At 42.7% G+C, this 27438-nt stretch overlaps 2 protein-coding genes across 8 annotated transcripts in view; one reads left to right on the top strand and one right to left on the bottom strand.

Moving 5' to 3' along the window:
* Nucleotides 1-60: 60 nt before the first annotated feature.
* Nucleotides 61-12094, top strand: sidt2 (SID1 transmembrane family, member 2). Of its 3 annotated transcripts, XM_056373282.1 has the most exons (27): nt 61-892; nt 995-1116; nt 2973-3137; nt 3310-3355; nt 3911-4012; nt 4259-4342; nt 4480-4645; nt 5032-5125; nt 5458-5516; nt 5755-5781; nt 6652-6690; nt 6780-6857; nt 7003-7065; nt 7413-7528; nt 7679-7752; nt 8128-8194; nt 8273-8346; nt 8463-8586; nt 8838-8955; nt 9216-9352; nt 9456-9564; nt 10060-10136; nt 10321-10367; nt 10495-10600; nt 10704-10814; nt 10925-11038; nt 11301-12094. In XM_056373282.1, the coding sequence occupies exons 1-27, from the start codon at nt 650-652 to the stop codon at nt 11361-11363; spliced, it is 2625 nt and encodes an 874-aa protein (XP_056229257.1). In that variant the 5' UTR covers nt 61-649; the 3' UTR covers nt 11364-12094. The 3 variants fall into 3 exon arrangements, with proteins under 3 accessions (XP_056229257.1, XP_056229255.1, XP_056229256.1); XM_056373280.1 differs by lacking the exon at nt 7003-7065; XM_056373281.1 differs by lacking the exons at nt 5755-5781; nt 7003-7065.
* Nucleotides 12095-12261: 167 nt separating this feature from the next.
* LOC130167275 (centrosomal protein of 164 kDa-like) overlaps nt 12262-27438 on the bottom strand; it is a 28826-nt gene continuing 13649 nt past the window's right edge. For 2 of the 5 annotated variants that reach the window (XM_056373275.1, XM_056373274.1), the window contains 26 exons: nt 26929-27012; nt 26389-26500; nt 25409-25640; nt 24720-24884; nt 24500-24616; nt 24323-24403; nt 23918-24022; nt 20629-20682; nt 20369-20517; nt 19461-20120; nt 19158-19289; nt 18792-18987; nt 17828-17905; nt 17524-17646; nt 17057-17200; nt 16634-16717; nt 16480-16548; nt 16085-16323; nt 15681-15860; nt 15303-15483; nt 15079-15186; nt 14675-14777; nt 14062-14450; nt 13877-13953; nt 13561-13680; nt 12262-13204 (listed from right to left, as the gene is read on the bottom strand). In XM_056373275.1, coding sequence (XP_056229250.1) covers nt 13108-13204; nt 13561-13680; nt 13877-13953; nt 14062-14450; nt 14675-14777; nt 15079-15186; nt 15303-15483; nt 15681-15860; nt 16085-16323; nt 16480-16548; nt 16634-16717; nt 17057-17200; nt 17524-17646; nt 17828-17905; nt 18792-18987; nt 19158-19289; nt 19461-20120; nt 20369-20517; nt 20629-20682; nt 23918-24022; nt 24323-24403; nt 24500-24616; nt 24720-24884; nt 25409-25640; nt 26389-26500; nt 26929-27007 — 4074 coding nt within the window. In that variant the 5' untranslated portion in view covers nt 27008-27012 and the 3' untranslated portion in view covers nt 12262-13107. Of the gene's footprint in view, nt 13205-13560; nt 13681-13876; nt 13954-14057; nt 14451-14674; nt 14778-15078; nt 15187-15302; nt 15484-15680; nt 15861-16084; nt 16324-16479; nt 16549-16633; nt 16718-17056; nt 17201-17523; nt 17647-17827; nt 17906-18791; nt 18988-19157; nt 19290-19460; nt 20121-20368; nt 20518-20628; nt 20683-23917; nt 24023-24322; nt 24404-24499; nt 24617-24719; nt 24885-25408; nt 25641-26388; nt 26501-26928; nt 27013-27438 lie in introns of all 5 variants that reach the window. The other 3 variants (XM_056373277.1, XM_056373276.1, XM_056373279.1) reach the window with 3 other exon arrangements.

Genomic DNA, 27438 nt, shown 5'->3' with positions numbered 1-27438 from the left:
ATGACGTCATGACGTCGACCTCGGTTTGTTTACCGTGTGAGCGTGGTGGGGGCGCTAGTGGTACAGATTTTTCACACTGTAAACACTCTGACTCTCTTCACCCTCCGCAGGAGAACTGTCCACACAATGCTGCGACAACCGGCCGTGACAACCGTTCATATTAGACGGACTTGAAAAACACTTGCTGCTGTTTTATTTTTGACACAGTCCGCGACGCATGATCTGAACTCGGATATCAAAACATGGAGCTGCCTTACCAGCGTTCAAACCAACAATGCTAACCTTAGCACTAGCTAGCACCATACAAGGCTTTGGTGTTTGAAATGAAGCGGAACTGAGTGTTGCTGTCATCTTGTTTTCGTGATACCCGTGTTATTGGTTGCATTACTGACAGCTTGGCATTTGTCACGGATGTCAATTGGACGAGGAACGAGTCTTCATTTAATGTAAACATCCCACTGTCTCTTTAGCCTGTCAGCTAGCAGCTGCTGTTATTGTTTGTCACTACTAGAAGTGGCACCGTTAAGCTAGCCAGCTTGCTATCCGAGTATTTGTTGCTGAATGGGGTGGAGTTTTTATTAGTATTGCCGCACAGGCTAGAATAACGTGAGGTATCAGTTGTCAGTTCAGGAAGACGGTGGCAGACAAAATGTTGTTGAGGAGTTGCTGGAAATCTCGACATAAAAACAGCTCTGGACCTTGTTGGATTCAACCCGGATTGGCAGCCCTGCTCTGGTTATGTGTGACCCAGTTAGGTTGCGGCAGTGGTGCGGTGGGGGAGACCAAAAGTGTGGTCCAGAAAGATGCAGAGTTTGATGTCACCTATAATGACACGGTTACAAGTGAAAACCAGACCATCTATGCTTTCAATCACACAGTCTCCAGGAATAGGGTGAGTTTACATTATCAGTTAGTAGACTTGTTTCTCATTTAATTATACCAAGTAATATGGAGTGTAACATGATCTTTTTTTCCCCCTTTCTTTGGGTTTCAGACAGAGGGAGTGCGTGTGTCTGTGGATGTGTTGTCACAGGGTTTGGAGAGTCCTATCCTGTTTGTGGTAAGGCAGAAGCAAGCTGTGCTGTCATTCCAAGTCCCACTCATCCTAAGAGGCCTGTGAGTATCCCCACTTTACAAAAATCTCTCAAAATCAGCTTAAAGAAACTCAGGAAGATTGTGTTATGTTCCCTCACTTCTTTAAACCAACCCTTTTATATTGCAACTTACTCAGCTTTTTCAAGTCCAACAACATCCAGTGAAACATTAATGAATGCCTAACAGTCCAACATCATTTCTGTTTTGTTACCTGAGACTATCGCTTAAATGCTTCATCGCTCTCTGCTTGTGATAGTAACAGCCTATGAGTCTAAATCTCAGTAAATAATATTCTATAAATTGCAGAGCAGGGCCGAGATTAGCCCCAGTATGACGGTATGTAGGTAGATTTGGAAATTATATACAGTATGTGTCAGCTGCTCGTAGCACAACATTTTCCAGTAATATGTTGCTTTGTGGGTTATATACTGTATACTATATATGTGTCTTTATATAAGATACACTAATGAGTAATGTTCAGTGGTTTATGTATGTCTAATAGAGCATTGACATGTTCAGCTGATGGAATTCAAATGGAATTTGAACTGCACACCCTCCTTAGAGAAAGCAACGGGAACAAAATAGTCATCAGTACAAATTAGCTATATTTATAATTAGTCATAACATTTTGTCACAGTGCATAAACTCTCCAAATCAATTGTAAGTGGAATAATTCCCTACAACACTGAATAGGCTTGTGTCCCTCCAACTTAGTTTTAAACTAGGCCTTTATGTTTGTTCTTGTAATTTACTGCGCACACAGAGACTGTACATAAAGTAATAATCCAAGGTTCCTCCTTGGGAGTGTCTGGCTGTTATTCCTTAGACAGCAAACATTTATGACATGTGATGAACCTTGTTGGGTGCAGAGAGCTGTGTGTGGACTTAACCTTGTAAGAGAAGTAAATGTGTAAATGCTAAATGCTGTGCTTGTTGTAGAATCCTTTGTAGGTGTGATAGGGAGATGTTAAGGTTTAGCTTTGGTTAGAATTGCAATCATTATTTCTTTTCAGTAGTAATAACACTAGTCGATCTTCTAGGTAGCAAAGAAATAGCAAAATCCTCTCAGTAGTCAAAATGTCCAGGATTGTACCTCAGCAGTTATAGGACACACAGCCTTTGTAATCTGGATTTCATAACAGGTTGGAAGTTCAGGTGTTTATTAGCCATTGGCCAATAGCCCAGTTGTGATGTGTCTCCCACAGTCTGAGGTACTTTCTGTGGTTGTGCAACAAAAGAATGGCCTCACCACAATCTTGCTTATAGTCCCGTGGAAAGGCATGTTTTAGCAGGTCTCTAAAAAACCCTGGACTTTCACTTCCCCCTCTGAAATCCACCAGTGCAGAACTGTGGAGCCAGGTTTACTGTAAATGAACAATCTCAAAGTCATCTGTGTGAAGCTACTTCTGTCTCACGAAGCCACCGTCACATGCTTTCTATTTACATGTTTTGAGCTATGCTATGTGCTTTTTTTTCAACATTTTCTAGAGCTAGGTTTTATTGATTTTGCGCAGAGAGTACTGAAGATGCATTATCTAGTTGGCTCATCTGATTCTTAAACAGCAGCCCTTGGGAATTTAGTTAATTCATATAATATTAAATAATCTAATAGAAAAACCATTATTCATTTTGTAAAAAATCAGTTTCTATGTTCAGATTTTTTTTTGTTTACACAATCACCCATAACCTCATTTAAAGTGTCTACCCATTCTGTGCAATGGAAAATAGCTCTCAACAAATTATTGATTACAACCCATTTTCAGTAAATACAAATTTAAAGTCTTGTTAAGTGCTAAACTCTCTTTTGCATGGAAACTGTGTTGTTCTTTCTTTCTCTGTTTGACAGCCTCTATCTCTCTCTGCCTCCCTGTTTCCAGCTACCAGAGGAAGTACCCTTACAATCATGTGGGCCGCACATTGTGCCAGCCTCCGACCCGGGCTTTATCTGAAACCCAGTACTTTTTTGTGGATGTGTCTACCTTGTCAAGCCAGGGTACGAACTTCCAGCTCAGGGTCAGCCGCGTTGAAAGCTTCACCCTTCAGTGAGTGATATTTCATATTACGTATATTGTATATTATATGTATATTTGATACACAAACACACTGTGTAATAGCTACCTGATCTCTCAGCTTGTGCCATATGTCTGGCTTTTGTAGCAAACAACAAGTGACTTGCTGGGTATGTCTGACATAATATTTGCTATTTGATTACAGGACAGACAAGAAATTCAGCTTCACCGCATCACCATCCCAACCTCAGGTAAACAGCTTGATACCATAGCTTTGTGACTTTATATTAAGTGCTACTTTGCAACAGAGAAGTTCAGTCACTATAATGTAGATAGCAGGGGTTAAAAGTGTGGGAGATACTGATGAAACATGAGAGAAGCTGAGGAAAGTAAGCAATTAAAAGAGGTCACTATGAATGAAGGGAATTTCTGATTTTACAGAACCATTCAGCTTGTAGTGATCATCTTTCTCTCAGTATTTGTCTGATAAATTCTGCTTTTAAACACATGTAAGAGAAAACTAACTCATGTTTTCCTCTTGGCCTTTCAAAAACTAAATAATCCATCAAGTCAGTCATGATTTGTTTCATCATTCGTGTGTTATCATCGAAATGATCACATCCTCCTTCATACAAAATAATAGATAGTGAAGAAAGACAGGAAACAGAAAAAGGGTTGATCTTGTTTTAACCTGTGAAATCACAGTAATCCATATCCTCAGCAAATACAACACTTGTCTTTGATAATCCTACCCCCTATAATTATACCCTTCCTGTCTCTGTTTTTTTCCTTCTCCTTTCTCTCAGTACTTCAAGTATGTCTTTCCAGACGGGGTGGACACTGTGATCGTCAAGGTCAACTCAGACATGAATTTCCCCTGCTCCGTGATGTCTATTCAGGACATCCAGGTACAATTACTTCCCATCCATGTCTCCTCAAACCAGACAGCTGCTGTCCTCAGGTGGCCCCAGTCATTGTGGTCAATATGTAGTAGCACTCTTGGGCCACATGAAGGCATTATTGAGTTTATTCCAACAATATGAGTGCAATGCGGTGCAAACATTGTAGATGTTATGTGTAATGTGTTAATCACTTGTTCCCTCTTGCCTTTAATCTTTCAATTCATTTAATTTTTCCTCTGTGTCTCTTTTCAGTGCCCTGTCTATGACCTTGACAACAATGTGGCCTTCATTGGGATGTACCAGACGATGACCAAAAAAGGTGCCATCACTGTGCAGGTAATGTTTCACTGTCCTGAAATACAGAACACATTGGAAGCCTTTGTGACATAGCTAGAGTTTAGATGCCATTACCTCATGAACAGAGCCATGTTATGTCTTCTCATGTCTCTTCCTGTCTTCCTGTCTCTTTCCAGAGGAAAGATTTTCCCAGCAACAGTTTCTATGTGGTAGTGGTGGTAAAAACAGAGGATGAGGCATGTGGCGGTCCGCTGCGCTTCTACCCTCTGCGACCTGATGAGCTGATTGATGCCGGCAACCGCAGCAAGATTCTTGATGTGGTGGTCACCCCTGCTATTAACTGTAAGTCACATATACATATAAACTTTTCAGACTTGCATACCATAAAACATGTGCCAAGAGAACTGGACTAAAAATGCATTTTTAAAACATCCACAGTTAAAAAGCTAACATGTCTGATCAGGCACTGTTTGCTTAATTTCTCTGCAGTGCTTGGCAGGATGCAAAAAGGACAGTGCCTCAAATCACAGTCTTTGATGTAAATTATCAGTTTCATTGTGTTAGAAAATCCTTTTGGGTATGCCAGTAATATATTTCACACCACTGCAGGAAAGCAAGCTTCTTTCCAGGAGCTGTTGGTAGTATTGTTGCATTATGCAGTTCACTCAAGGTCATGCAGTCTTAGCATGTGAATGGGCGTAAATGTTTTTTTCCTCTACACTCCACAGCAAAAGTGTATGTGATGGGCATGCTGTTCTGTCTGGGTATCTTCTTCTCCTTCTACCTGCTCACCTTCCTGGTGGCCTGTCTGGACAACAAGCGGTAAGATTCTGCACTTTTCTCTGTAACCAAAACAACTGTTAGGTACTGCATCCACTTCATATGCACAGCCTCTCTTCATTGCTGAGGTATTTGTATTTATCTCTCTGGAGTCGTGTCTCGTTTCTTCCCTCGTGCCTCTGCCACGAACAACCCTCATTAAATTGAAAAAGGCCTTTGGTTTAAAACTGTTGAGACTTATAAATCTCAGTCTCAGTTTAACCCAGAAGTTTAAAAAAGTGTGATCGAAGACTTCATTTAGCTGCTTTCCCAGAGCAGCACTATGATGAATGCAAATTATGTTCATTTGCATCATTTCCTCTCTGTTTCTGCAGAGTGAATAAGAAAAGGGAGCTGTTTCCGAATCCTGCGGACATGTCGCCTGCTGAGACAGGTAAACCCAACAACTAGCTATGATGGACTGGCCTATTAGAGTGTGTGGAGCGTACCATTGTTTTTAAAGTCATAAACACACTGTAGAGTAGATGTTGTAATACAGTGTATATGATGTTAAACTTCACTTAACATGCAGTATAATAACCATTTAGCTCTTCAGCGTTTTATGTAGAATTTAACATCTGTGTGTACTGAATGTGTCTTTCACTCTTTCTCCCTCATGCTGTGTGGTTCAGCCTCTCTGCTTGGGAAGAACGGAGATGGTATAACGACACAGTTCCTCCTTTTGTGTGCTTGCTGCCTTTTCTCACACTGTGTTGCTTGTCTGCAGATGCTCTGCATGCATTAGCTCATGCACTATAACTCTCTTGCCATAGAAACAGCATTTATGGAAAAGAAGATAGAGTAATATTATACTATAGTGCTTTGTGGGCCGTGTAGTATCATAAAGGTGGCGCTTTTATGGCTCACATCATAGAGATACAGAAACACGTGATGACTAATCCGGATACTTCTCAGGTAGAACTAACTGCAAAGTATTCTCACCATCCTGTTCTTCACCATTTTCATCACAGTGTTTTCCTTCTACTTCTCCTCACAGCTGTGCAGTTTGTCGACTGAAGAAACACATAATTTATTATGTGTATACATTTAAGTCAACAATGTTAACAACATGATAGACCAACAAAAGAAGCTGCTCCATGAAAAAGTGTTAGAGATAATCATTGAGATAGATGTGTACACCGATGTGTTTCTTCAGCTCAGGAATCCCTCTCAGTGTGTATCTGTGTCTTCATCGCTGCAGTGTTGGAATTCACTTCCACTGCAGCAATCACCTCTCCCTACAACAAATCAGCCTCTGCACCATCTCTTGGCACCCACATTTGTTTTTGTTTTTTTAAAGTATTTTGAGCCCTGAAAAAAATGTTGGGCCTCAAATCTCTGACTTTATCCCTGCATGTATTGATGCCTTCCTCAGCTCCCTGTGCTGATGTACTAACAGTTTAGCTGTAGTGGTGTTTTAGTATGCAGCAGCAAGGTACTAACAAATATTGGCTGTAGTGGTGCTTGTTTGTGCATTTCATCAACATGTACTCAGCTGGGAGTTTAAATGCGTGGTCATGTTTCTACAGGCAAGACTCCAGCCTCACCATATGAATATGGCTCCTTTGGTGAGTTTTGGACTGTTGTGGTTTTGTTTAAGTCTTTGTTGAACTGGAGATTTAATTAAATAACTGTTTTCTCTCCTCGTCCTCTCCAGCTGACAACGGCAGCACTCTGAGCTCTGAGGCCATCACTGACAGCGCCACCTCAACTGACAACAACTACGGATACATGGGTATGGACAAACATGCACACAAGTTTGTGTCACTTGGCTCACCATTGTCACTCTGCAGTATATCTCCACAGCCTTGGTTTGCAGTTGGCGTCTTTGCAAGCGGCTCCAGTCCCTCACTGGTTTTCTGTGTGTCTTTGTTCATCAGGACAGGAGCCTTTCAAACGTCGACCAATCCTCAATCACCTTCACCACATAGCCGTCCGCATCGGTGACACACTGCCGCATAATTGGCCGAATCAGTTCAGAGATTTGCACCAAACCAATCAGCACTATGTGAATCATACATCAATGAGAGTTAGATGTTGATGCCAGGAAGTGGCCAGATTCCTAATCTGATGATGCTGAAATGAACAGCAAAGCAATATTCAAATTAATTAATTAATATTCAAATTTTCTGTTTAATATATTTAAAAATTGCAAAAAAAAAAAAAAAAGAGAGATGTGATGTGCTCGAACAACACTCGTCCAATTTGCTCTTATTGTGTCTCCAATTAACAAAGTGTCTTTTCTCTTTGCCATCATGTCCTCCTCTCCTGTCTCCCCTCCCTTCATCAGAGCGATCGTTGGACAGTGTTGGCCGAAGCAGGCAGGAGTCTCTTAGCTCCGTGGAGGAGGATGACTACGACACGCTGGATGACATCAACTCAGACAAAAACATTGTCCGCACCAAGGTGCACCTCCCTTCTTCAATTTAATACATAGTACTTGTTTTTTGCAATTTGCAAGTCAGCTCTGCTTGTAATGTAGGTAACAGTAGTTATTAGACATGACATGATGTTGGTTGCCCGTTTTACCTGATGGCTGTCTTTTTCTTATTGTAGAAATTTCTGTGTGTGTCTGACCTGGCTCGAAAAGACAAGAGGGTCCTCAGCAAGAAATACCAAATTTACTTCTGGTGAGGTCACTGGTTAGAGAAAGACAAATACCATGGAAGAGTAGATTCATTTGATAACAAAGATTCCTTGACATCCCAGTCTAGGTCTAATAGATCCACATTAACCAATTATAATTTATGGCATTTTGTCACCATTTTGACATTATTCCTATATACATATGCCCTGTAATTGCAGCATCTCCAAGAGAGTGGAGTAATAGTGCAGTAAAACTAAGATAGTAAGTTGTGATAGTAAAATACAGTATTTTAGAGTATAACAATTATATTATTGTTATTCATTGGTTTCAAAGACATGTGGAATAATGAAGCACGGCATCCTTCCAACATATCTATCATCATAACTATGAAAAAGTCTAATGATTATTTTCTCTCCAGGAACATTTCCACCATCGCTGTGTTCTACGCCCTGCCAGTCATCCAGCTGGTCATCACCTATCAAACGGTGTGAGAGAGAAACTGTTATTAAGTTGTTAAAACATCAACACATTGATGGATGCTAAACTAACTCTCTCTTCTGCAGGTCGTCAATGTCACAGGAAACCAGGACATTTGCTACTACAACTTCCTGTGTGCCCACCCCCTGGGAGCTCTAAGGTGTGTAGTTAGCATGGCTGTTTAAATGCATGAATGATTTATTACAACAGCTAATGGATGGCTTACAATGGCTTAAAGTATGTTATGACTCACTCATAATGTTTTGTCTTACACAGTGCATTCAACAACATACTCAGTAACCTTGGTTACGTGATGCTTGGACTCCTCTTCCTCCTTATTGTCCTCAAGAGAGATATTGTTCATAATCGAGCCATGGTTCGCAATGATCTCAACGCGCTGGTAAGGCACATGTACACAAACAGCTTCACAGCAGACAGGCAGATACTGATACTGTGATATTCATAACAACACCTCATCACATCTTCTGAACAGATAGACTTAATTTAGATTAAGAAATAAGAAATAGGAAAAAGGAAACAGGCATATCCACAAACATACGTTACTTAATCTGGAATATGTGGTCAACTTTATTATTTATTAAAATGCATTGCTCAATTATTGGTTCAGTTTTCCTCTCCCCCACCCCCCAGGAATGCGGTATCCCAAAGCACTTTGGACTGTTTTATGCCATGGGAACTGCTCTGATGATGGAGGGCTTGCTCAGTGCCTGCTACCACGTCTGTCCAAACTACACCAACTTCCAGTTTGGTAAGTGTGCTTCTGTTCCCAGCAGGACCTCATATGTCCTCTTTAGTTTCTCTGTATAATGGCAGAATACTAGCAGTAACTAAACATCTGACGTGAACTGGTATCTATCACACAGCTTTCTGTTGTCGTGGTCATTTGCAATAAAGACAATAAATCTGAGTGGTAACTCAGTGATAACAATCAGCAATGACTTCCTTCTTATGCTTCTATTGTTTTTGATGATAAAAGGAAAATGTGTCTGTTCTTTTCCTGCTCTGTAGACACTTCATTCATGTACATGATTGCTGGGCTGTGCATGTTGAAGCTGTATCAGAAGAGACACCCAGACATCAACGCAAGTGCTTACACTGCCTACGCCTGCCTGGCTGCAGTCATCTTCTTCTCTGTGCTGGGAGTGGTAAGTACACACACATAACACACCACAAAATACACAAGGGCTTCATGATGTTTAACATGCAAAACAAACACAATTCATAATGATTGTGTTGGTTTGTTTGCAGGTGTTTGGGAAAGGAAACACAGTCTTCTGGATCATTTTCTCAGTAATCCACATCCTGGCCACTCTCCTCCTCAGCACGCAGCTCTACTACATGGGCCGATGGCGGCTCGGTAAGATCACAGCGTGAAACAAGCTGTAACCTCGTCAGGCTGGAGTCCTAGCTGTTAGATATTCCTGTTGGCTCATTTTTATGTATTTCCTTTTGTTGTATTCAACGTTCAAAGTGCCCACATTCATTTTTAAACATTTTAGAATCTGGAATATTTTTTATAATATAATATAATATATAACGTTATGCTTTACAATAGTTGCGATCAGCATAACAATAGAAAAGAATTGTAATTGTGTTGAAACACTGAAAGTGCTTTATTGAAATCCGCTAAAATGTGTAGCACTACAATTTAACTGCCTGTACAAACAGAATATTATTTGGTGTGTACTTGTAAATGTATTATTAATGCTTTTTTCATAGGTTTATATACAGGTGTTTGCATAGGAATAAGGTCATTTTAAAGTGTCACCATGACTCATACTGTTGTGGTGCTGTGGGTTTGATTCTCACAGTGTTTGACTGAACTAATATCTGTCTATTATATGTGTGTCAGACTCTGGGGTCCTGCGCAGGATGGTGTACATCATCTACACAGATTCCATCAGACAGTGCAGTGGACCTATGTACATCGTGAGTAATGACCAGAAGCTTCTGTATCATTTAGCTGAAGCGTTGTCACGGCATCAAGCTTAAATTGTCTTAAGGGGCGTTAATCATTGTTGACACAGATCTAGTTCCTCAATTATTAATATCCATGTCATCTTAAACACTGGTTGGTACAGTATGTGATTGAGTCCCGATGTTTGTCTTTTAGGATCGTATGGTTCTGCTTGTGATGGGGAACATAGTCAACTGGTCTCTGTAAGTAAACATTGTGTTTATCTGGAAGTTGAGTGGCTACAACATGGATTTAAATTTAGAAAATCAGAAGTGATCTTTTTTTTTTTTTCTTCATGTTCACCTTCCACTCCTCCCACTCTCTCAACAGAGCTGCCTATGGCCTCATAGAGAGACCTAATGACTTCGCCTCTTACCTGTTGGCCATCGCCATCTGCAACCTGCTGCTCTACTTTGCCTTCTACATCATCATGAAGGTGTGTTTGAGTGTATCTATGCTTTTGAGTTCATTTAGATTTATTAAAAAGCAGACATGTTTTGTACTTTTTATCTGAAGTTATTTATTCTGTGTGTGTTTAGCTGCGGAGTGGTGAGAGAATCAAGTGTCTGGCGTTGGTGTGTATTCTCTTCACGGCTGTGGTGTGGGGATTTGCACTGTATTTCTTCTTCCAGGGTCTGAGCACCTGGCAGGTCAGTAACTCACACACACATACACTTAGTCACAGAGAAGGAAAAACAACTTAATTCCTACTTTATACAACAACATTTTATATTGTGTGTGTGTGTCTCGGATTACACAGAAAACACCAGCAGAGTCCCGTGAGCACAACAGGGACTGTATCCTGCTTTTATTCTTTGACGACCATGACATTTGGCACTTCCTCTCCTCCATCGCTATGTTCGGATCCTTCCTGGTATGATCATGTTTGTTGCGGCAGGGCTATAATGTATTACTTAATTATTTTTTTTGTGTAACTTAACATTCATGTAACAATTAAGAAAAGCAATGATTTGGGCTTTTTTCCTGTCATGCATCAGTTTACTTTCCTCTGCAAGTTAAAAGATTGTTCAATTTGAATTTAAAGAGGTTTTGACTCACCTGGTTAACATTCAATCAGCAGTGGAATTGGTTTCTACAAGCAGGACATCCACATCACCTCTCCTGTTCCTTCTCAGGTCCTCCTGACTATGGATGACGACCTTGACACCGTCCAGAGAGACAAGATCTACGTCTTCTAGCTTCGTCAGATCTTCTGTGATGAGCTCTGCTCTTCCTCTCTGCCTTACCGCCCTCTCCTTTTGCGTCTCCTTCATGTACTCAAAGAGCACAGCCAGTAGCCTGTTTTTCCCCAGGCTGTCGATGGGCGCGTCTCCGTAGCCAATCAGCCAGTCAGGGAAGGGCTGCCGCCCCTTCCCTCCACTTGCATGGACACTAATGTGCCAACGAAGAGCTGGATCAACGTTGAGTGATGCTGAAGTGTTTCGTCCTCTCGCTGCCACCGTTGATATAACTGTTGTAATCGATGTTTACTAACTGCTGACAATGAAGAAAACAATCTACACACTGAAAAAAAAAAAAGAACCCATCCAAAATAACTTATTTTATACTGTCTGCATTACATTTGACCTGCAAGTCAACAATGCATTTTGAAATTACTGTTTGTATGCTGTTTATATGCTGTGTGTGAGTGTGTGTGTTTACAGACATAAAGGTGAGAACATGAATCCTGTCCAGTCTGTCAGTGGCCTTTTAATGTTCTAATCATGTTAGTCACATACTGTGCTGATTGCTCAGTTCCTCGAGATAGCCGTCCTTCTCATTGGAGAATATCGATAATGATTGTATTTAATTCTTGACTGCCCTCAAGTCTCGACTGCGAACGTATTTTTTGCACTGTACTGTATGAAAAAAGGATTTTAATGTCAAATGTTGCAATCAGCAGTTACTGAATAAAGGTCTCATTTTCAGATGTGTTTGTACCTTGTTTTGCTCTTTTCTGCTTTTTCTGACGATGACACCAAGCTGTAAACCAGATATTAACAAATTATAATCAGGATACATGAACTTACACCAACAACCAACTACGCACAAAAAAAGAGGATCAGTACCCAAGAAATTCATGAATATATATATATATATATATAAAATTAGATTTATTAAAATATTTCATAGAAAAATACAGTATTTACACAAATTTATAAGCACAAAGGACATTCTTCTGCCTGCATATGTTAAATTTTACACTAGCCACGGCTAACGACAACTGCTGTACTGTAATACATCTCTGTTTTAGAGAGTATGGAAAAGTATACAAAATAAAAGTGAACTGTCTTAACCTTTACAAAAACAGTGATTGAATCTGTTTCTGAAAGGCTAAAATGACAAGAATCGAAGAAGTTCACACACAAGTCCTTTACAAAACCAGTGGCATAAATACAAATATAACATCATGTAATGGAAGTTGACCTCTGTGCATCTGTAAAGCATGTTTTTAAGTGTTAAGTCTGGAGTTCACGAGAAGACAAATTAGATGACGTATGGGAAGGTTTCATTAATAAAGGAGTGTTCCAAGTAGAATGAAGATGCTTCTCTGTGATTCTCCTACAAACGGCCACCTGACATCAATGTAAACTAAATCATTAAAATAGTGTTTGACCCAAGTCTGGCATGGAGCTTATATCTGTAAACATGACACGGAAGTGCTTTAAAAGGTATCTGATGTGGAGGATAAAAGTCCTCAGCCCTCTGTGACATGTGGCCCCCTGAACTACCATATCCTCTGCAGTCAGTTCTTCCTCCAATCACAGTGGAGGAGGCCGGGTTTTCCCTGAAAACCTAAGGAATGAATCACAGAGGGCACAGGGCACTCACTTGAGGCCCTGCGTGTAAACGTCACAGCTCTGACTTGTCACAGTCGTTAAAGTCAGTCAAAGTCCTCGGTGACAGTCACCGTGCAGCAGGACTGAACTGTGCGTCATGTCCTCAGTAATGATAGACTCTGATCTGGTTGTTATCGTCCAGTCCCAGCTGGACAAGGCCGCTCTTAGTGGATGGAGCCCGATAGCGAGTGAACAGAGGTCTGGAAAAGTTAAGGACAATGACAGTCATAATACTGTCTGACATGTGATGGTGTGTTTTAGAAATAATATGAAGATGTAAAAGGTTATTAGACAAGTCAAAATCATAATTGAAAATCAATAAATAACAGAGCCGGACTTCTATTAAGCTAGCCACACAATTGCTCCAGTGATTTTACACACAGTAGTGTGTTAGTAGCAGTTTTGAAAAAATAAAATTAGTTTGTGAATGATAATTAAAATAATAAAATAAATTTAGTTTTAATCTATTTATATGAGGTTGAATTCTGTGTGCTGCTCATGTGGATACCACACATTTATTGTGTGTTGTGTGTTAGTGTGTGTGACAAAAGGATACATGCTGGTGTCTTTCTTGCGCATCTCCAGCCACCTCTTGTTGCCGTCGATCAGCCCCTGCAGTCTCTGGCCGTCCGCCTCCACTGACTTCTGCATGGACTGCAGGCCTCGACTGTGTTCACTACAACACACACAGACACACGCACACACGCACACACACACATACACAGACACACACACACACGCACACACACACATACAGACACAGACACAGACACAGACACACACAAACACACAGAGTTTTTGGACTGTTTTAAGTATATTTGAGAAAGTGAGGGTGTGTATGTACAATGTAATTATGCTGTATTACAGCTTACCTAACAGGAGTGTATGATGGGTAGGCTGAGGAGGTCCTCAAGGTGCTGGAGGTGATTGGGTCCATACCTGCTCCAGGAGAACAGAGCAACAGTTCAGGACCAACACTGGTGATAAAACCCCTTTTAACATTTATTGGTGCTTCACTCATTTATAGGCAGAATGACCCAGAAGTCAGTATACCAGGGAAGATCTGGCTCCATCGGCTATTGATGAGGTCCTCAGAGGCCCTCAGCCCACTGCTGATGGGGGTGCTGTAGAGAGGGGTGGCTGCCGAGTTACCCTGAGGCACCCAGTTCCAAGATGGCTCTGAGAGCCTCACTGGGGGAGGTGGGGCTAAGGAGCTGGGGCCCAGGCTGTGCATCTGGGGCATGACTGGGAAAGAGGTGGAGGCAGAGGTGGGAGCTGGAGTGGAGTGAGGCTGAGACAGAGACATAGGGAAGGCTGTGTAAGGCGCAGTACTCTGCCTCTGAGCTAGTGAACCCAGTGCACTCAGGACGGTGTTGAGCTGGCCCGAGATCTGCTGCAGGGACTCTGCTAACTCCTGGACTTTGGCTGGGACTGTGGGATGAGCTCCTGATAAAAGAGCAAGGGGGACAAGAGAAGAGGTGTAGAGATGAGATAACAGACAACAGGTATAGTTTACCTACACTATGTGTCTAGGTATTATCTGTATATAGTATATACAAATAGTATAGATAAATTAAAAGAAATGTATGGTTAGCTCAATATATTTTATTTTTACTTTAAAGAGCAGCTGATTCTACTGTGCTCTACACTCAATGACCAGTATGTGTTACCTGTCCCATCTGGTGGATCCACAGTGCTGCTGAGGTCCGACTCAGTGACATCAAAGGTCACCTTCCTTTCTCCCCCCAGCCGAGACAGATCGTCTAACAGAGGCTGAATGAACAAAATAACAAGACAAAATGCAGTTAAAATCAGATGTTGCTGTATGTATAACTAAATCCTGGTCATACCGTCAGTAAACTAAGTTAAACTTCATTACATTTTGTAAATGATGACAAATTACAAGAAGCAAAAAATATTCCTTTGCCACATAGACAGCTACTAAACCTGAGCATGTTTATAACTTTTCTTGTTTACTGTTTTGGGATGAGTGTTGATGAAAATGCTCAACTGAAGTATCACTTAAGTAAGTTTTCTGAAACACTGCACATCCAGTCTGATGTTTTCTCCTGACCTCCTCAGCTATCGAGCTCTCCAGCTGCTGAAGCTGCTCCTCTTTCCTCCGCAGGAGAGAGTTCCCCCTCTGAACTGTCTGCTGCAGCTCCGCCACATTTCTGGCCTCCTGACAGTGAATGAAAAAAAATAACCACCACTTGATGCTTACTCTAAATCGACCCCATCTCGCCAGCCGTAACACCAGTTATTATTCTTCAGGAGGTGGGTGACACTCCGCCCTACCTGCATGAGGTTTCTTATCATCTCCTCAGTCACCCCTCCTTCATGGTTGGGATCCTGAGAGGAGGTGGACTGGGCTGCCTGCAGAGCTGCCTGTCTCTCCATCAGCCGGTTGCTCTCCCTTTCCAGGAAGAGTTTGGTTTTTTGGATGGAAGCGCCGTGTGAGGAGATGTAGTGTCGGAACCTGGACACATGGAGGTGTGGGCATGCCGACTGAAGGTAGATATACACTGTGCCCTGCGCTCATAGATTCCCATTTAAAACACTGACCACTTATTAGATACTTAAGACGGATAGACCTTAGCCTTCCCTACTATCAGTAATTTCTTATCAATTTTCAGGAAACCATTAGTGAAACAATAAAACTAAGTCTGTCCTTACTCGTCCATGCTGCTCTGGCTGTCAGGCACAGAGGAGACTGGTGAGTCCAGGTCTTCTACATGTAGTGATGAATCTCTCTTGTCACTGGAGGGCGCCGTCACCTCTGTTTTCTCCTCCTTCTTGTCATGTTTAGGTTCTTGTCTGGGGGAGACACTTGCTCTTTCACCTTGTTCCAACTCACTGAACGAGCAAAATGGACAAAGGTACGCAGTTTCCTCAGTTACATAAGTGTGCTGTAAACAAAACTCTTAAGTATGATAACGACTTTTTCCACAATACTCTGTCACATACTAATAATTACTACCAGTTAACCTACAAAATATGAAAGACTGAGAAGCAGAACTTGTTTTGGAGAGAACTTCTCTTTTTAGGGTGTGTCAGTGTCCCGTGTAGGTAAACTGTACCTGACTCTGCGGCTGAGACGGTCACATCTCTCCTGCAGCAGCGTCACCTTGCTCTCCAGCCTCTCTTTGTCCTCTTTCGCTCTCCTGCACTCCTCTCTGGCTTTGTCTCTCTCCTCTCTCAGCCTCTCCTCCTCTTCCCTGGCTCTCTGGATGAGTTCTCGGGCTTGGTGTTTCTCCTCTCTCATTCTGTCCAGCTCCTCCTGCAGCTGGTCCCTCTCCTGGATCAGCCGGGGTAAGGTCTAAACACACACGCACACGCACACGCACACACGCACACGCACACGCACACGCACACACACACACACACACGGGAGGGGAAATAGTGGGTTGATACTGCAATTGGAGGGGAGGGTGAATTTGATCTCTTGTCATAGAGTAGAAGTGGGACTGCACACCGCTATTTGTCTGTCCACCTCCCCCTCTTCCTCCCCAAGCTTCTTCCTCCTTCTCTTAAGATCTGCTACCTGATAAGACACAGAAATCATTAGTCCACGTGGTTCAGGTTAGAGTAATGGTGATCAATAGTACATACTGGTTGGGGAGCAGGACCTTGGTCTGCAGGATGGCCTCTTGGCTCTTCAGCTCTTTGGCCCTCAGCTCCAACTGATCTGCCCGATCCTGCAGTTCTGACTCCTTTATGAAGAAACAAGCCAGATTTACTCTTGTGTTTTTGTGTGTCTGTGCTACAAAATTTTCACAGATGGACATGAAGAGTTAAGAAGAAAAGGCTTCCATTGGCTAGACTGAAAGTGTGTTCTATTATCTGGTACAAGTGTAAACCACCCACTTAAATATATCTAGATCTACAAACCACTCTACAAACTTTCCACTTGGTATCAAACTGTGATACCAAGTGGAAAGGAGTCCCAAAGGTACAACTAATCAGAATTTCCTCTACGGGGGATCAATAAAGTTACATCTTATCTTATCTTATCTTATCGTTAGTAAATCGGTGCATCTGTCCTGTCTCACCTTGCGCGTGTGTGTAAGATGTTTCTTTTGTATCTGCATGTCGAGTTGTAGCCGGAGTTTCTCCAGTTGAACAGCATGGGAGGCCTGGAGACGCTCTCTGTCCTCCTGCAGAGTGGACAGCAAGCGCTCCCTCTGAGTGGTTTCCTGGAACACACACACACACACACACACACACACACACACACACACACACACACACACACACACACACACACACACACACACACACACACACACACACACACACACACACACACACACACACACACACACACACACACACACACACACACACACACACACAGTCAAAAACTGAACATATCAGTTTTTAGTTTAGTAGTTACTATCATTAGCTCTTCTACGAACAGAGAACCAAGCTGCGTCAATGCTCAGGGTTCTTGTCCTTTTTCAGTTTAACTGTGTTATAAAAACCATCAGCTAAACGTAAAATCTAAAAACCTTCTGACCTCATCCAGGTATTTTTCTCTGATATTGTTCATCTCTCTCCGGTGGTCCTCCTTCAGTTGCTCCAGCTTCCTCTCGTGATCGCGCTGCACTTCCTCCCGTACTTCCTGGAGCACATCAGCCAGCTACACAGTGGAAGACACGCTCAGCTTACAGCACAAAAAGTTATATTCTCTAAAATGTATGAAAATATACTTCAACTCCAAGCCTTAGTATATATTCAGAAAGCAATCCACATGGTGATGATGTAATCCTGCCTGTCCAGAATGTGTGTGTGTGCAGGTGTGTGTGTGTGTGTCATCTAACCTCTCGGTGGTACTCTGCCAGGTGCTGTTCAGGTCGTGGACTCGCCATCAGCTCCCTCCTCCTCTCGATGCTTTTGACCTTTATACGTACAAAACAGTGCAAACACAGAGACAGACACACATTTACACGGATCATTAAACTGTGTGCCTCAAGTCCAGTACCACAGCGTACCATCAAAATACCACAAACAAGAAAACATTTGCTTCAGGTGTCGTTTCCAGTTATGTCTGGTGTTTACATAAATATTACACCTTCACACAATCTAAGAGTTTATATCCAGTTAATCCCTTTCATGATGCTGACCAATCACACTCACCTACAGATGTGGCTAAAAGTGTTGGTACTCTTCCACTTAGAAAATAAAAAACACAATTCTCTCAATGAAAATAAAACCCAAAACACAACACGATGCTTTTGGTTTTCGATGAAACATATTCCTTTATATAATACGACAAATAAAAATAGAAATAGCATGGACAAAATTAAAAATATAACCTAATGTTTTGTAGCACAAACTTTTTGTGAGCTTTTCATTTCAACTCTTTTCAGGAGGAACTTCTATGTCAAATCACTGACTCACAATCCCTGGAAACAGGGATCCAGGTTAATACGCCAACCTGTTAGATCTAGCCTACATCAGGAAGCTCAAAGAAATCATGTGTTTTTCACTCAGTGACAGTATTTGAATTTTGCAATTTATTAAACTTCAGTTGTATTGATTTCCTCTAAAGAGGCGACTGGACTAACAGATGTTTATCAAGCTATTTGCTGTTCCTAATGTTTGTGTTTAGCTTTTGCTTCAGTTTGATTGGAATGAAACATCCCTCATTAGTCAAGCAGAAGAGCATTCTCATGTCAGATGCAAAAACAACATTTAAACACTGAAATTTTAACGACAAAAAGAGAATAAAATAAAAAAAATGAGGAGCTGGGCCCCAGACAGACCAGCATCATCCTCACTGACCTCGTGTTTCATAGAGTTCAGCTTCTCTTCCCTCTCTCTCTGGAGTCTCCTCCTCTCTGCCTGCAGCTCCTCTTCCAGCTCTGCCTGCAGACGTTCAGTCTCCTTCCTCCTCTGGGCCTCCAGCTTGTCGCACTCCGCTGCTCGTTCTTCCTCTAGAGTGATATGTAACTCTTTCAGCATGGCCTCACTCTCCTCCCTGAGCACAGGACACACACATACATACAATGGTAATTTGGGGATTACACTACAGGTGATTAACTGCAACTCATTTATGATCAGCATATTTAAAGGATTTTCTATAAAGCAGGAGTTTAGCCCCACTGCTCTAGTGCACCTTTGTTTTATGTGTAAATGTACATGTCTGACCTCAGCTTGTGCTGCTGCTTCTCCCTCTCCCTCTGGACAGACTCTCTGAGTTCCTCCAGTGTCCTGTCAGACTCCTCAGTGAGCCTGGCCTCCTCCTCTCTCCTCTTAGACAGGAGATGCTGCTGCAGAGCCCTGGGGAGACGCATTACATGCACACATTTTAGTAAAATGTAGGTGTGTTTAGGTGAAACATAATTAAAGGAATCACTTTAATGTGTATATTTATGACTTGATAGGTGAGTGTGATGTAATAAAGCAGCAAAGGTTTGTTGAGGACTAGAGTATTATACTCTCCATGCTTACCTCAGTCTTTCCTCGCTCTCCTCCTTCAGTTTCTTCTCCTCCTCCTCCTCTTCTTGCCTCAGCTCCTTCTGGAGGAGACTTATTCTCTTCTCTTTCTCCCTCATCAAACGCTTCCTCTTTTCCTCCACCTCCCGATCGGCCTGTCTCCTCTCCCTCTCCTTCTCCTCCACCTCCCGTTCGGCCTGTCTCCTCTCCCTCTCCTTCTCCTCCACCTCCCGTTCGGCCTGTCTCCTCTCCCTCTCCTTCTCCTCCACCTCCCGTTCGGCCTGTCTCCTCTCCCTCTCCTTCTCCTTCCTTTCTCTCAGACTCCTCTCCTCTCTCTCTGTCCTCTCCCTCTCCTCTTCTTCCTCCCTCTCTTTCTTCTCTCTGTCTTTTCGAACCCTCCAGCTTGGCTCTTCGTCCAGTGAGTTGTCTTGGTTTTTTAAGGAGGGTGCAGCATCTTCGACTCTGGTTTTGGAAGTGCGGACCAGCCGACCTCTGGCGGTTTCAGGCCTCTGGAGCCCCAAAGAAATACCAAAACCTCCGGCTTTTGGTTGAAGCTCAACACCTCGCTCTGAGTGGGAGGGGCTGGAGAGGGTGGGTGAAGGACTGGACTGGTGCAGGACGAGTCGGTCAACTTTATGGTCTAGACAGTTGCCTTTGTCTTCAGCCAGCATATGCCTGAGGAGAGAGAGAAGGGGGGGGGTCTTATCAGATGGGGGTCTGTGGTCTAATTTGTCAGTTTAGGGGTCCTTGATGTGAAAAAGTTTGAAAACCACTGTTAAGTAGTTCCAAGGTAAATAAATTATTCTAATATTGGACACACTTTTATTTTGAAAACACAGGGACACACTTCTTCGAAAGATAATTCTCATAAGTATAATGCAGCCTAGTCTAAGCACAGTAAGAATAATATTAAAACAAGAAACCTCTTGGTAGGCTCTGCAGCCTTTGCCTTTGTTTTTGCCTCCTCCTCATTCTCCTCTTCCTCTTCTTCTTTTGTTTCCTGTCTGTCATCTTTCTCCAGTGGACTGACAGTGCCAGACAGCTCGTTGATGTCCAGAACCTTCTCCGACAGCTTTAGGATACAGAACCAGAACCATTAAGAGACCGGTCGACAATAGCAGTTAAATGAATGAATGAATGAATGGTTGTGATGGATGGGTTACACACTGCATGATATGACTACCTTGACATCTATGGAGGATGAAGCCTCCTCAATGTTTTTACTGGTGTCAGACTCCTGCAGTAATACACACACACACACACACACACTCAATGACAAGGTAACAGATCTGAATGAACACAAAGCAAAAAAGTTGCACAAGCAACACAGAACATCAACGCACACTGTCTTTTCAAAGAGACCAAGAAACACACGCAGCACGAGGCAAAAGCAGAGTGTACGTGCAAACACAACAAAGGCCGGTGAGCTGGCAGGCAGACTGCACAATCAGACATTCAAGCAAGCAGACTCTAAAAATGCAGGAGGCGATGGCAGGAGATGATATCCTGTTTCTGGTCAAATTGCTCCAAACCAACCGCCAGTGTAAAAGAACTGCTAATGGGAAGAGGGATCAGATTGAGAACTGTCCAATCCAGTCCTCAGGGGCTTGAATAGATTTAGACCCTTTTACCAATTTATATTCCAGGGTGTGGGCGATGAGATCCAGGCAGGGAATCACAGAGGATGACACAGCCCCTAAGGCAGTGGAGTTGGATTTGGGGATCTGCATGTATCCGTGCATGCTTGAAGAGGTCAAGCAGGAGCAGGGTGGGTTTGGGTAGGGATGGGAGGGGGTGAGCACGCACAGAGGCAACACCGAACCCTACCTCTGCAGGAAGGAGGTATTTTTTTGTCACACTCTTCGTCTCGTCAGCGAGAGTTTTTCTCTTTCGGGCAAATGTTTTAACCTCCTGGTCAAGCTTGGCTGGTTGGACTTGAGCCGTTTCCATTTTAAAAACCTCCACGACTTCCTCCTCACTCTCCGATGCTGTGGGGGATTTTTGGGCAACTGATTCATCCTCCACATCCTTCCCTTCCCTCTCGGTTTCCCCTCCTTCGCTCATCACACATCTCTCCAAGATCTCTTCATCACTCTCCGTCAGATTCCTCTGGCTCAGGGAGCGTCTCTCCTCACTCTCACCATCCTCCCCCTCTTTTTCCTTCTCTAGCTCTCCTTCACTGTTCACCTCTGCCTCTTCTTCCTTACTTTCATCCACCTCCTTACTTTCATTCTGCGCTTCTTCATCATTCATGCTCCTCTCGACCTCATCTCTGTCATTTTTGTCTTCCTCACTCCCTTCATCTTTATCACCTTTAAAGCAATTCTCCACAACTTCATCGCTATCTTCCTCAAATTCCTCTTCTTCTTCTACTTCTTGCATGTCTCCCTGCATCTCAATTTTCTCCTCCTTTAAACTCTCCACAGCCTCATCACTCTCCACATTCTCCTCTTTGTCTTCTGTTTCATCACCCTGGCTTTCAATGCACCTTTCTACCTTCTCATTGCTGTCATCCTCCTCTCCTTCATTACTCTCCTGCTTCTCAGTGTGTTTCATGTTTTCTGTCACTCCACCATCCCCTTCATCTTTCTCTTCATCTTCACAGCATTCCTCCTCTATCTCGTCGCTTACTATCTCCTCCTCCTCTTTCTTGCTTTCTACAGCCGCTTTACTTTCTCCCTGCTCTTCTTCCATCTCATCTTTCTCCTCTTTGCATTTTCCATCGGCTTCTTCTTCATCATCCTCATTTCCTTCCTCCACTCCCCCCCCTCCCTCATCCTCTCCCTTCTCCCCTTGAACATCTCCATCTTCCAACTCTCCTCCTCCCTCCTCCTCCTCCCCCTCCTCCTCCTCCTCCTCCTCCTCCACTTCATTCAAGTCCTCTGCTACCTCCTGTGCTGAGTGTTCAGCAGAGTGTTCAGGCTCTGGGCTGACAGGACTGGCCCCCTCTTCACTGACATGGTCTTTGCTGCCCGTAAGTGGGGACATGTGGAGGTGGCGGCCCCTCAAAGAGTCCTTCGTGGAGGGGAATAGGAAGACCAATGGAAGGCGTGCAGAGACACAAGGGAGAGAAAGGATGGAGGAGGGAAGGTGAGGAAAGGAGGCAGACAAAAAGATTGTGTCCCCCTACCCGCCCTGAAAGACGGTCTGTGGGGGGGTTATAATGTTGACACAACTGCATGCAAACCAGACAGCACGTGCATTGTATGGGGACAAAATTAGTCATGTTAGACAACCCGCACATAATAAACAAATTAGGACGACAAACGATTAAAAAAAACATGTATGTATGCAAAGACAAATATACTAATTTTCTTGTTCTGGGAATCTCTCACACACAAACACAGGCACACACACAGTGGCAGCTTTGTTTGATAAATGTGATTTCCTTGCTTCAGTGTTTTCCCTCCAAAAATGCCATAATGTACATAGAGAAGAAAAAAGTGAATCTACATGCATTAGCTCTGCTAAATAACTGGGACATTGTGTAATTTTAGAGCAAAGGGTAAACGTATTACTGACTTTGGGTAGAGGTAAGAGACTAAATGATTAAGAACTGATGACCATAGTGGGGAGCTGTTCTGGTCTACCCCAGTGGTGATAAAGGCATAGAGAGAAATTCTAGTATTTGTCATTTTGATGGAGATGACAACATGCTCCTGGTATTCAGTTTCAGACAGCAAAGCAGTAACAGTGACAGTAGGAAGACAGCAGGACAAACAGGAAGACACAGTAACAACCATGCCCATAGGACAGGTCCCAGCAGCACAGCAGCTACATGAGCACATCCCAGGTCATGGTGCAAAGGTGAGAGGTGTCAAAGGTCAAAGAGGTCACACAAGAGAAAGAGAAGGAATAACAGATGGTTTAGAAATCACAGTTATATGAGACAACAAGAAAAGCCCACAATGGCAATGACACACAAAAACAACAAATTAGATTCCCTCCAACTTAAAAACATATGTAAACTTACTATATATCAGCATCGACAGTACACCAAACATTATTGTTCTTGTCATTAAATAAAGTATAAGTAAAACAAATACTGAAAATACTACACTGTGTGTGTGTGTGTGTGTGTGTGTGAATTCTACTCAAAGACTGCAGATCTACCAGAGGAAAGGAAGGAAAGGAAAGAAAACCCCTTCTCTTCAGAATATATTCTGGTCCTCAACAAAAATTTCTGGTTTAAAGATAGAAACACAGTATTAACATCCAAAATTATGAATATACCTTGGATGCCAGTGTAGTTCTTTTAAAATCCTGTAAAATCATGTGCTATTCAAGTCAAGTAACCACAGTAACTAAAACAAAGCAGCCATTCACAGGATGAAAAACAAGTGTTACATACAGAACACAGACATGGCAGAGAGATTATATTTTGAATGTTTAAATAGAAACTAGTGTGAGCAAGTTACAACAAAACAAAGCAGCGAGCTACAGCACAAAAGGATGTGTGTGTGTGTTTTTACCTGTTGGGACGGTGGTTCAGGGCTGTGTTCTCCAGACAGGGCCAAGTCCTGCAGCTCCGGCTCTGTCCTCTCCTCTGGTGGAGCTCGACCACTGTCTTCACTGTCCTAGAGCGCACACATACACTGGAGCTGATAAACCATTAAGTAAGAAACATACCTAAAAGCAGTGTACACTTCTGGAATAAATATGTGATCAAACAAACTGAATCAATATCAGTCTTATCAAAGGCAGAAGGTGTTGAATGGCCAATATCGTTATTTTTATACAAGGGAATTACTAGCCTTAAATATTTCAGTACAAGCCTTGTTCAAAATGTTATTTTGCAGCAGCTGTTTCTCTGTATAAGATTCCTTTCACAATAGAGTAAAGGATCAGTGCTATAGGGAGCAAATTGTTCTTTCTACCTCATACTGTAGGCCTCCTCCAAGAGCATCCAGGTCCAGGTGGAGGTTCTTCAATAGCCTGTCTGAACCACGAGGACTCGGCTGAAAAAAAGACAAGGTCCAGTTTGATAAAGGTTTAGAATCTGTAAGGAGCTAAACCAGTAATTTTCATTATCTTGTCTTCAGGTTGCACTGTACCTCAGTTTCTGAGATTTTGTCTTCATCATTGTCATCATCAAAACCAGGCAGAGTAAGGGACACTCTCTCCTCCTGCCTGCTGCCTAAAACACTAGATGCCCCACTGCTTCGAAGACCCTGACAGAGGCAAAATGCGAGTATAGTATATACTGTAAGGGTTAGGGAGGGTATACACTCAAAGGCGCATCAAATGGTCCTTCATTTAGCACTAGGATCTTACCCCTAGGGAAGTCTTGAGGGGCTCCAGCCCCCCAGAGCTGCTGAGGGACCCTCGGAGAGCAGGGACAGGCCCAGAGAGTGGACCCGGGCCAGGGGCATCAAGACCTCTCAGAGGAGCCAAGCTGCCCAGCGGGGACGGTAACAGCCCCAAGGCTGAAGTCAGTGCCTACAGAGAAAGAGACACAGTCAAAAAAGTAAGCATCTAGAACCAAGAATTTTCAAACATCAGCAAGACTTAAATAATTCATTACAGTTAGAATCCCCATGATAGTTGATCAGGGATCTTCAGATCAAGTCAATTAATATTGATAATTTGTTGACAGCAAGTCTTAGTATGTTATGTTTACTTGTGTATTAGTTTACAGCCGCACAGTGTAAGATTTAGCATTCCCAGGGAAACATTTACAAAACCAATCAAGTCAAAAAGAGAATGTCAACTGTTATCATTGCTGTGTTTGTCATCATTTTACTTTGAGGCTACCTTTTTCCATACATACAAATTGCCAACCAGATGTGTCAAAGGATTTTGACATCTCCTAGCAACAATCATTTATTATACTTGTTAAAGAATGAATTTCACTTTTGTGCTTTGTCTTCTATATTCTGATGCTGCAACAGTCATAGGTATAGGTAGTAACATGAAAAACAGAAAATATATTAAAACTGTGGAAAAGTAAAACAACCACTCACTCCAGGAGTCTTGAGTGGCTCCTTTTTCTTTTTCTCTTTCTTTTCCTTCTTTTCTTTCTTCTTCTTCTTGTCCTTGTCTTTCTTCGCCCCTGTGCCTCCTGCGGCGGCTGTGAGCTGGGCACGCTCACGCTCCTGAGCCACCAGGCGGCGGTAGTGCTCGTCACAGGGGTGATCCCAGGTGGACTGGCCCGTGGAGAAGTTGAAATAGTAGATGTCCCCTGTCACGTCCTGGCTGCGGGGGAGGAGGGGGGAGAGGAGGGGGGTCACTTCAGCACCTCCAAAAAGGCCCAGGAAAGGGAAGGTGAGATGACGGGAGGATGGGTATGTGAACGGAAAGATGTCACCAGAGGTTGTGTTGTCACCTGAAACTTAACACTGAACCAAATGAACTATTTAATGCTATATAACCATATCTAAGATTTATTACACCATAACAGATTACAGCTGTTTAATTAGTTTTCATAATAATGACTGTATAATGTTTTTTGTTTAATTAATAATTATTAGTTTTTCTCACAATAAAATCCATTTTATTATTGGTGCAAACACATTGAAAGCAATAGATTAAAGCTGAAATACACAAAACCTATATTGTGATGTAAGAGACAGTATTTAGACAGTTTCACTGCAGCTGACATCTCCCTGGAGATTTTGTTGATGGAAGGTTGCTACACGCCTCCAACTTCAGGCGTCAAGAACAGACCTTCACCCTTGATTAGTGGCAAGGACACAAACACTGCTGCACTAAATTTCCTTCAAACACACTCAAAGCAACATACATGAAATTCTGACATCTTCTGTCTTACAGGCCTCCTTCAGCATCACCCTGACCGTTTACAACAACACCAAGCCCTCTAAACCCATGTGGACACAACACAATTCCCCAGATCCCTACCCCAGGTCGTAGTGATCACAGTTCAGGTTTGTTTTCTGTGGATGGGTGTGCTGCCCTGAGTTCATTACCCAGCCTCTCTACGTACCAAGGCTTCCACTCAGCAGGCAAAGGGGCAACGATGCCCTCCCTGGCCAGCCACAGGAGCTCCTGCTCACTGTCGGGATCAATGCCAATTTCTCTTGCGTACTCTTTGATCTCTGATGATAAAGAGAGAAATAAAATGATATGAGATGATCTCAATGTCATAGAGGTACATTACAGTGTAATGTAGCATACAGTGCTGTAGATTTGTGAACAGCTCACCTAGGCAGAGTGAGGAACCCAAAAATACCCCATTATACAACAGTCTTATATGAATACATAAGCAGTGTAAATTAAGCACAATAATGCTGCAAGCTTCCCATATTGCTACAATCAGGAGGGATCCACTGTTATCCCACTGTATCCAATATTATTCAATACATTAATGGATCAGTGCAACCAACCAAGCTAAGGGTTTCACTCCTGCAACCAAAGGGATGTTATAACATTTCAGCTGTGTCTAGACAGTTTATACATATATTACGGGATAATCCTGCTCCTCCCTGCTACCGTACCCAGGTCTATTACCCTGACCCCTGTGTACCTTGTTCAGAGGGTATATAGTTCTCATCGTAGTCCTCTTCAAGGATCAGCTGGTCTCCAATGAGAGCAGCTGCAGTCATGGTTACTGCAGAGACACAGGGGGAAATACACAAGGGGATGACTGGCAAAAGAAAGGGAGATATGCTGTAAATATTATAACGATGGCAGACAACTACACAACGTAGCCTCAGCTCCTCACTGTACTTTGCAAAATACGCCCTGCTTTCTGAGGGAAAACTGAGGATTTCTGTTTGCCATTATGCTCAGCTAATGAGATTAACAAATTAACTTCTCGCGTCTGGCTAGACAAAGCAGCGAGGGCTTATTATAAAGCACATTATTAAACGTGAGAAACTGTGCAGCAGTAAAGACAAATTAACATCTCGATAGACAAAAAATATCGACATGAAATGATTTTAACGCGTGGGCAGCAAAGAAAGGGATGAGCTAACGAAGCTAGCATCTCAGCTAACTTCAACATTAGCTGGGCGCCATCTAGCTACTTAACGTT

This window comes from Seriola aureovittata, chromosome 4 (genome assembly GCF_021018895.1).
Source record: "Seriola aureovittata isolate HTS-2021-v1 ecotype China chromosome 4, ASM2101889v1, whole genome shotgun sequence".
NCBI lineage: Eukaryota > Metazoa > Chordata > Actinopteri > Carangiformes > Carangidae > Seriola > Seriola aureovittata.
This window is presented reverse-complemented; position numbering and strand designations above follow the sequence as displayed.

What these genes read in the sequence shown, in the direction of transcription:
- sidt2 (XM_056373282.1), top strand. Translation starts at nt 650, where the DNA reads ATGTTGTTGAGGAGTTGCTGGAAATCTCGACATAAAAACAGCTCTGGA. An exon ending in ACACAGTCTCCAGGAATAGG is followed by an intron (nt 893 to 994) that starts GTGAGTTTACAT and finishes TTTGGGTTTCAG; the next exon opens with ACAGAGGGAGTGCGTGTGTC. An exon ending in CATGTCGCCTGCTGAGACAG is followed by an intron (nt 5,517 to 5,754) that starts GTAAACCCAACA and finishes TGTGTGGTTCAG; the next exon opens with CCTCTCTGCTTGGGAAGAAC.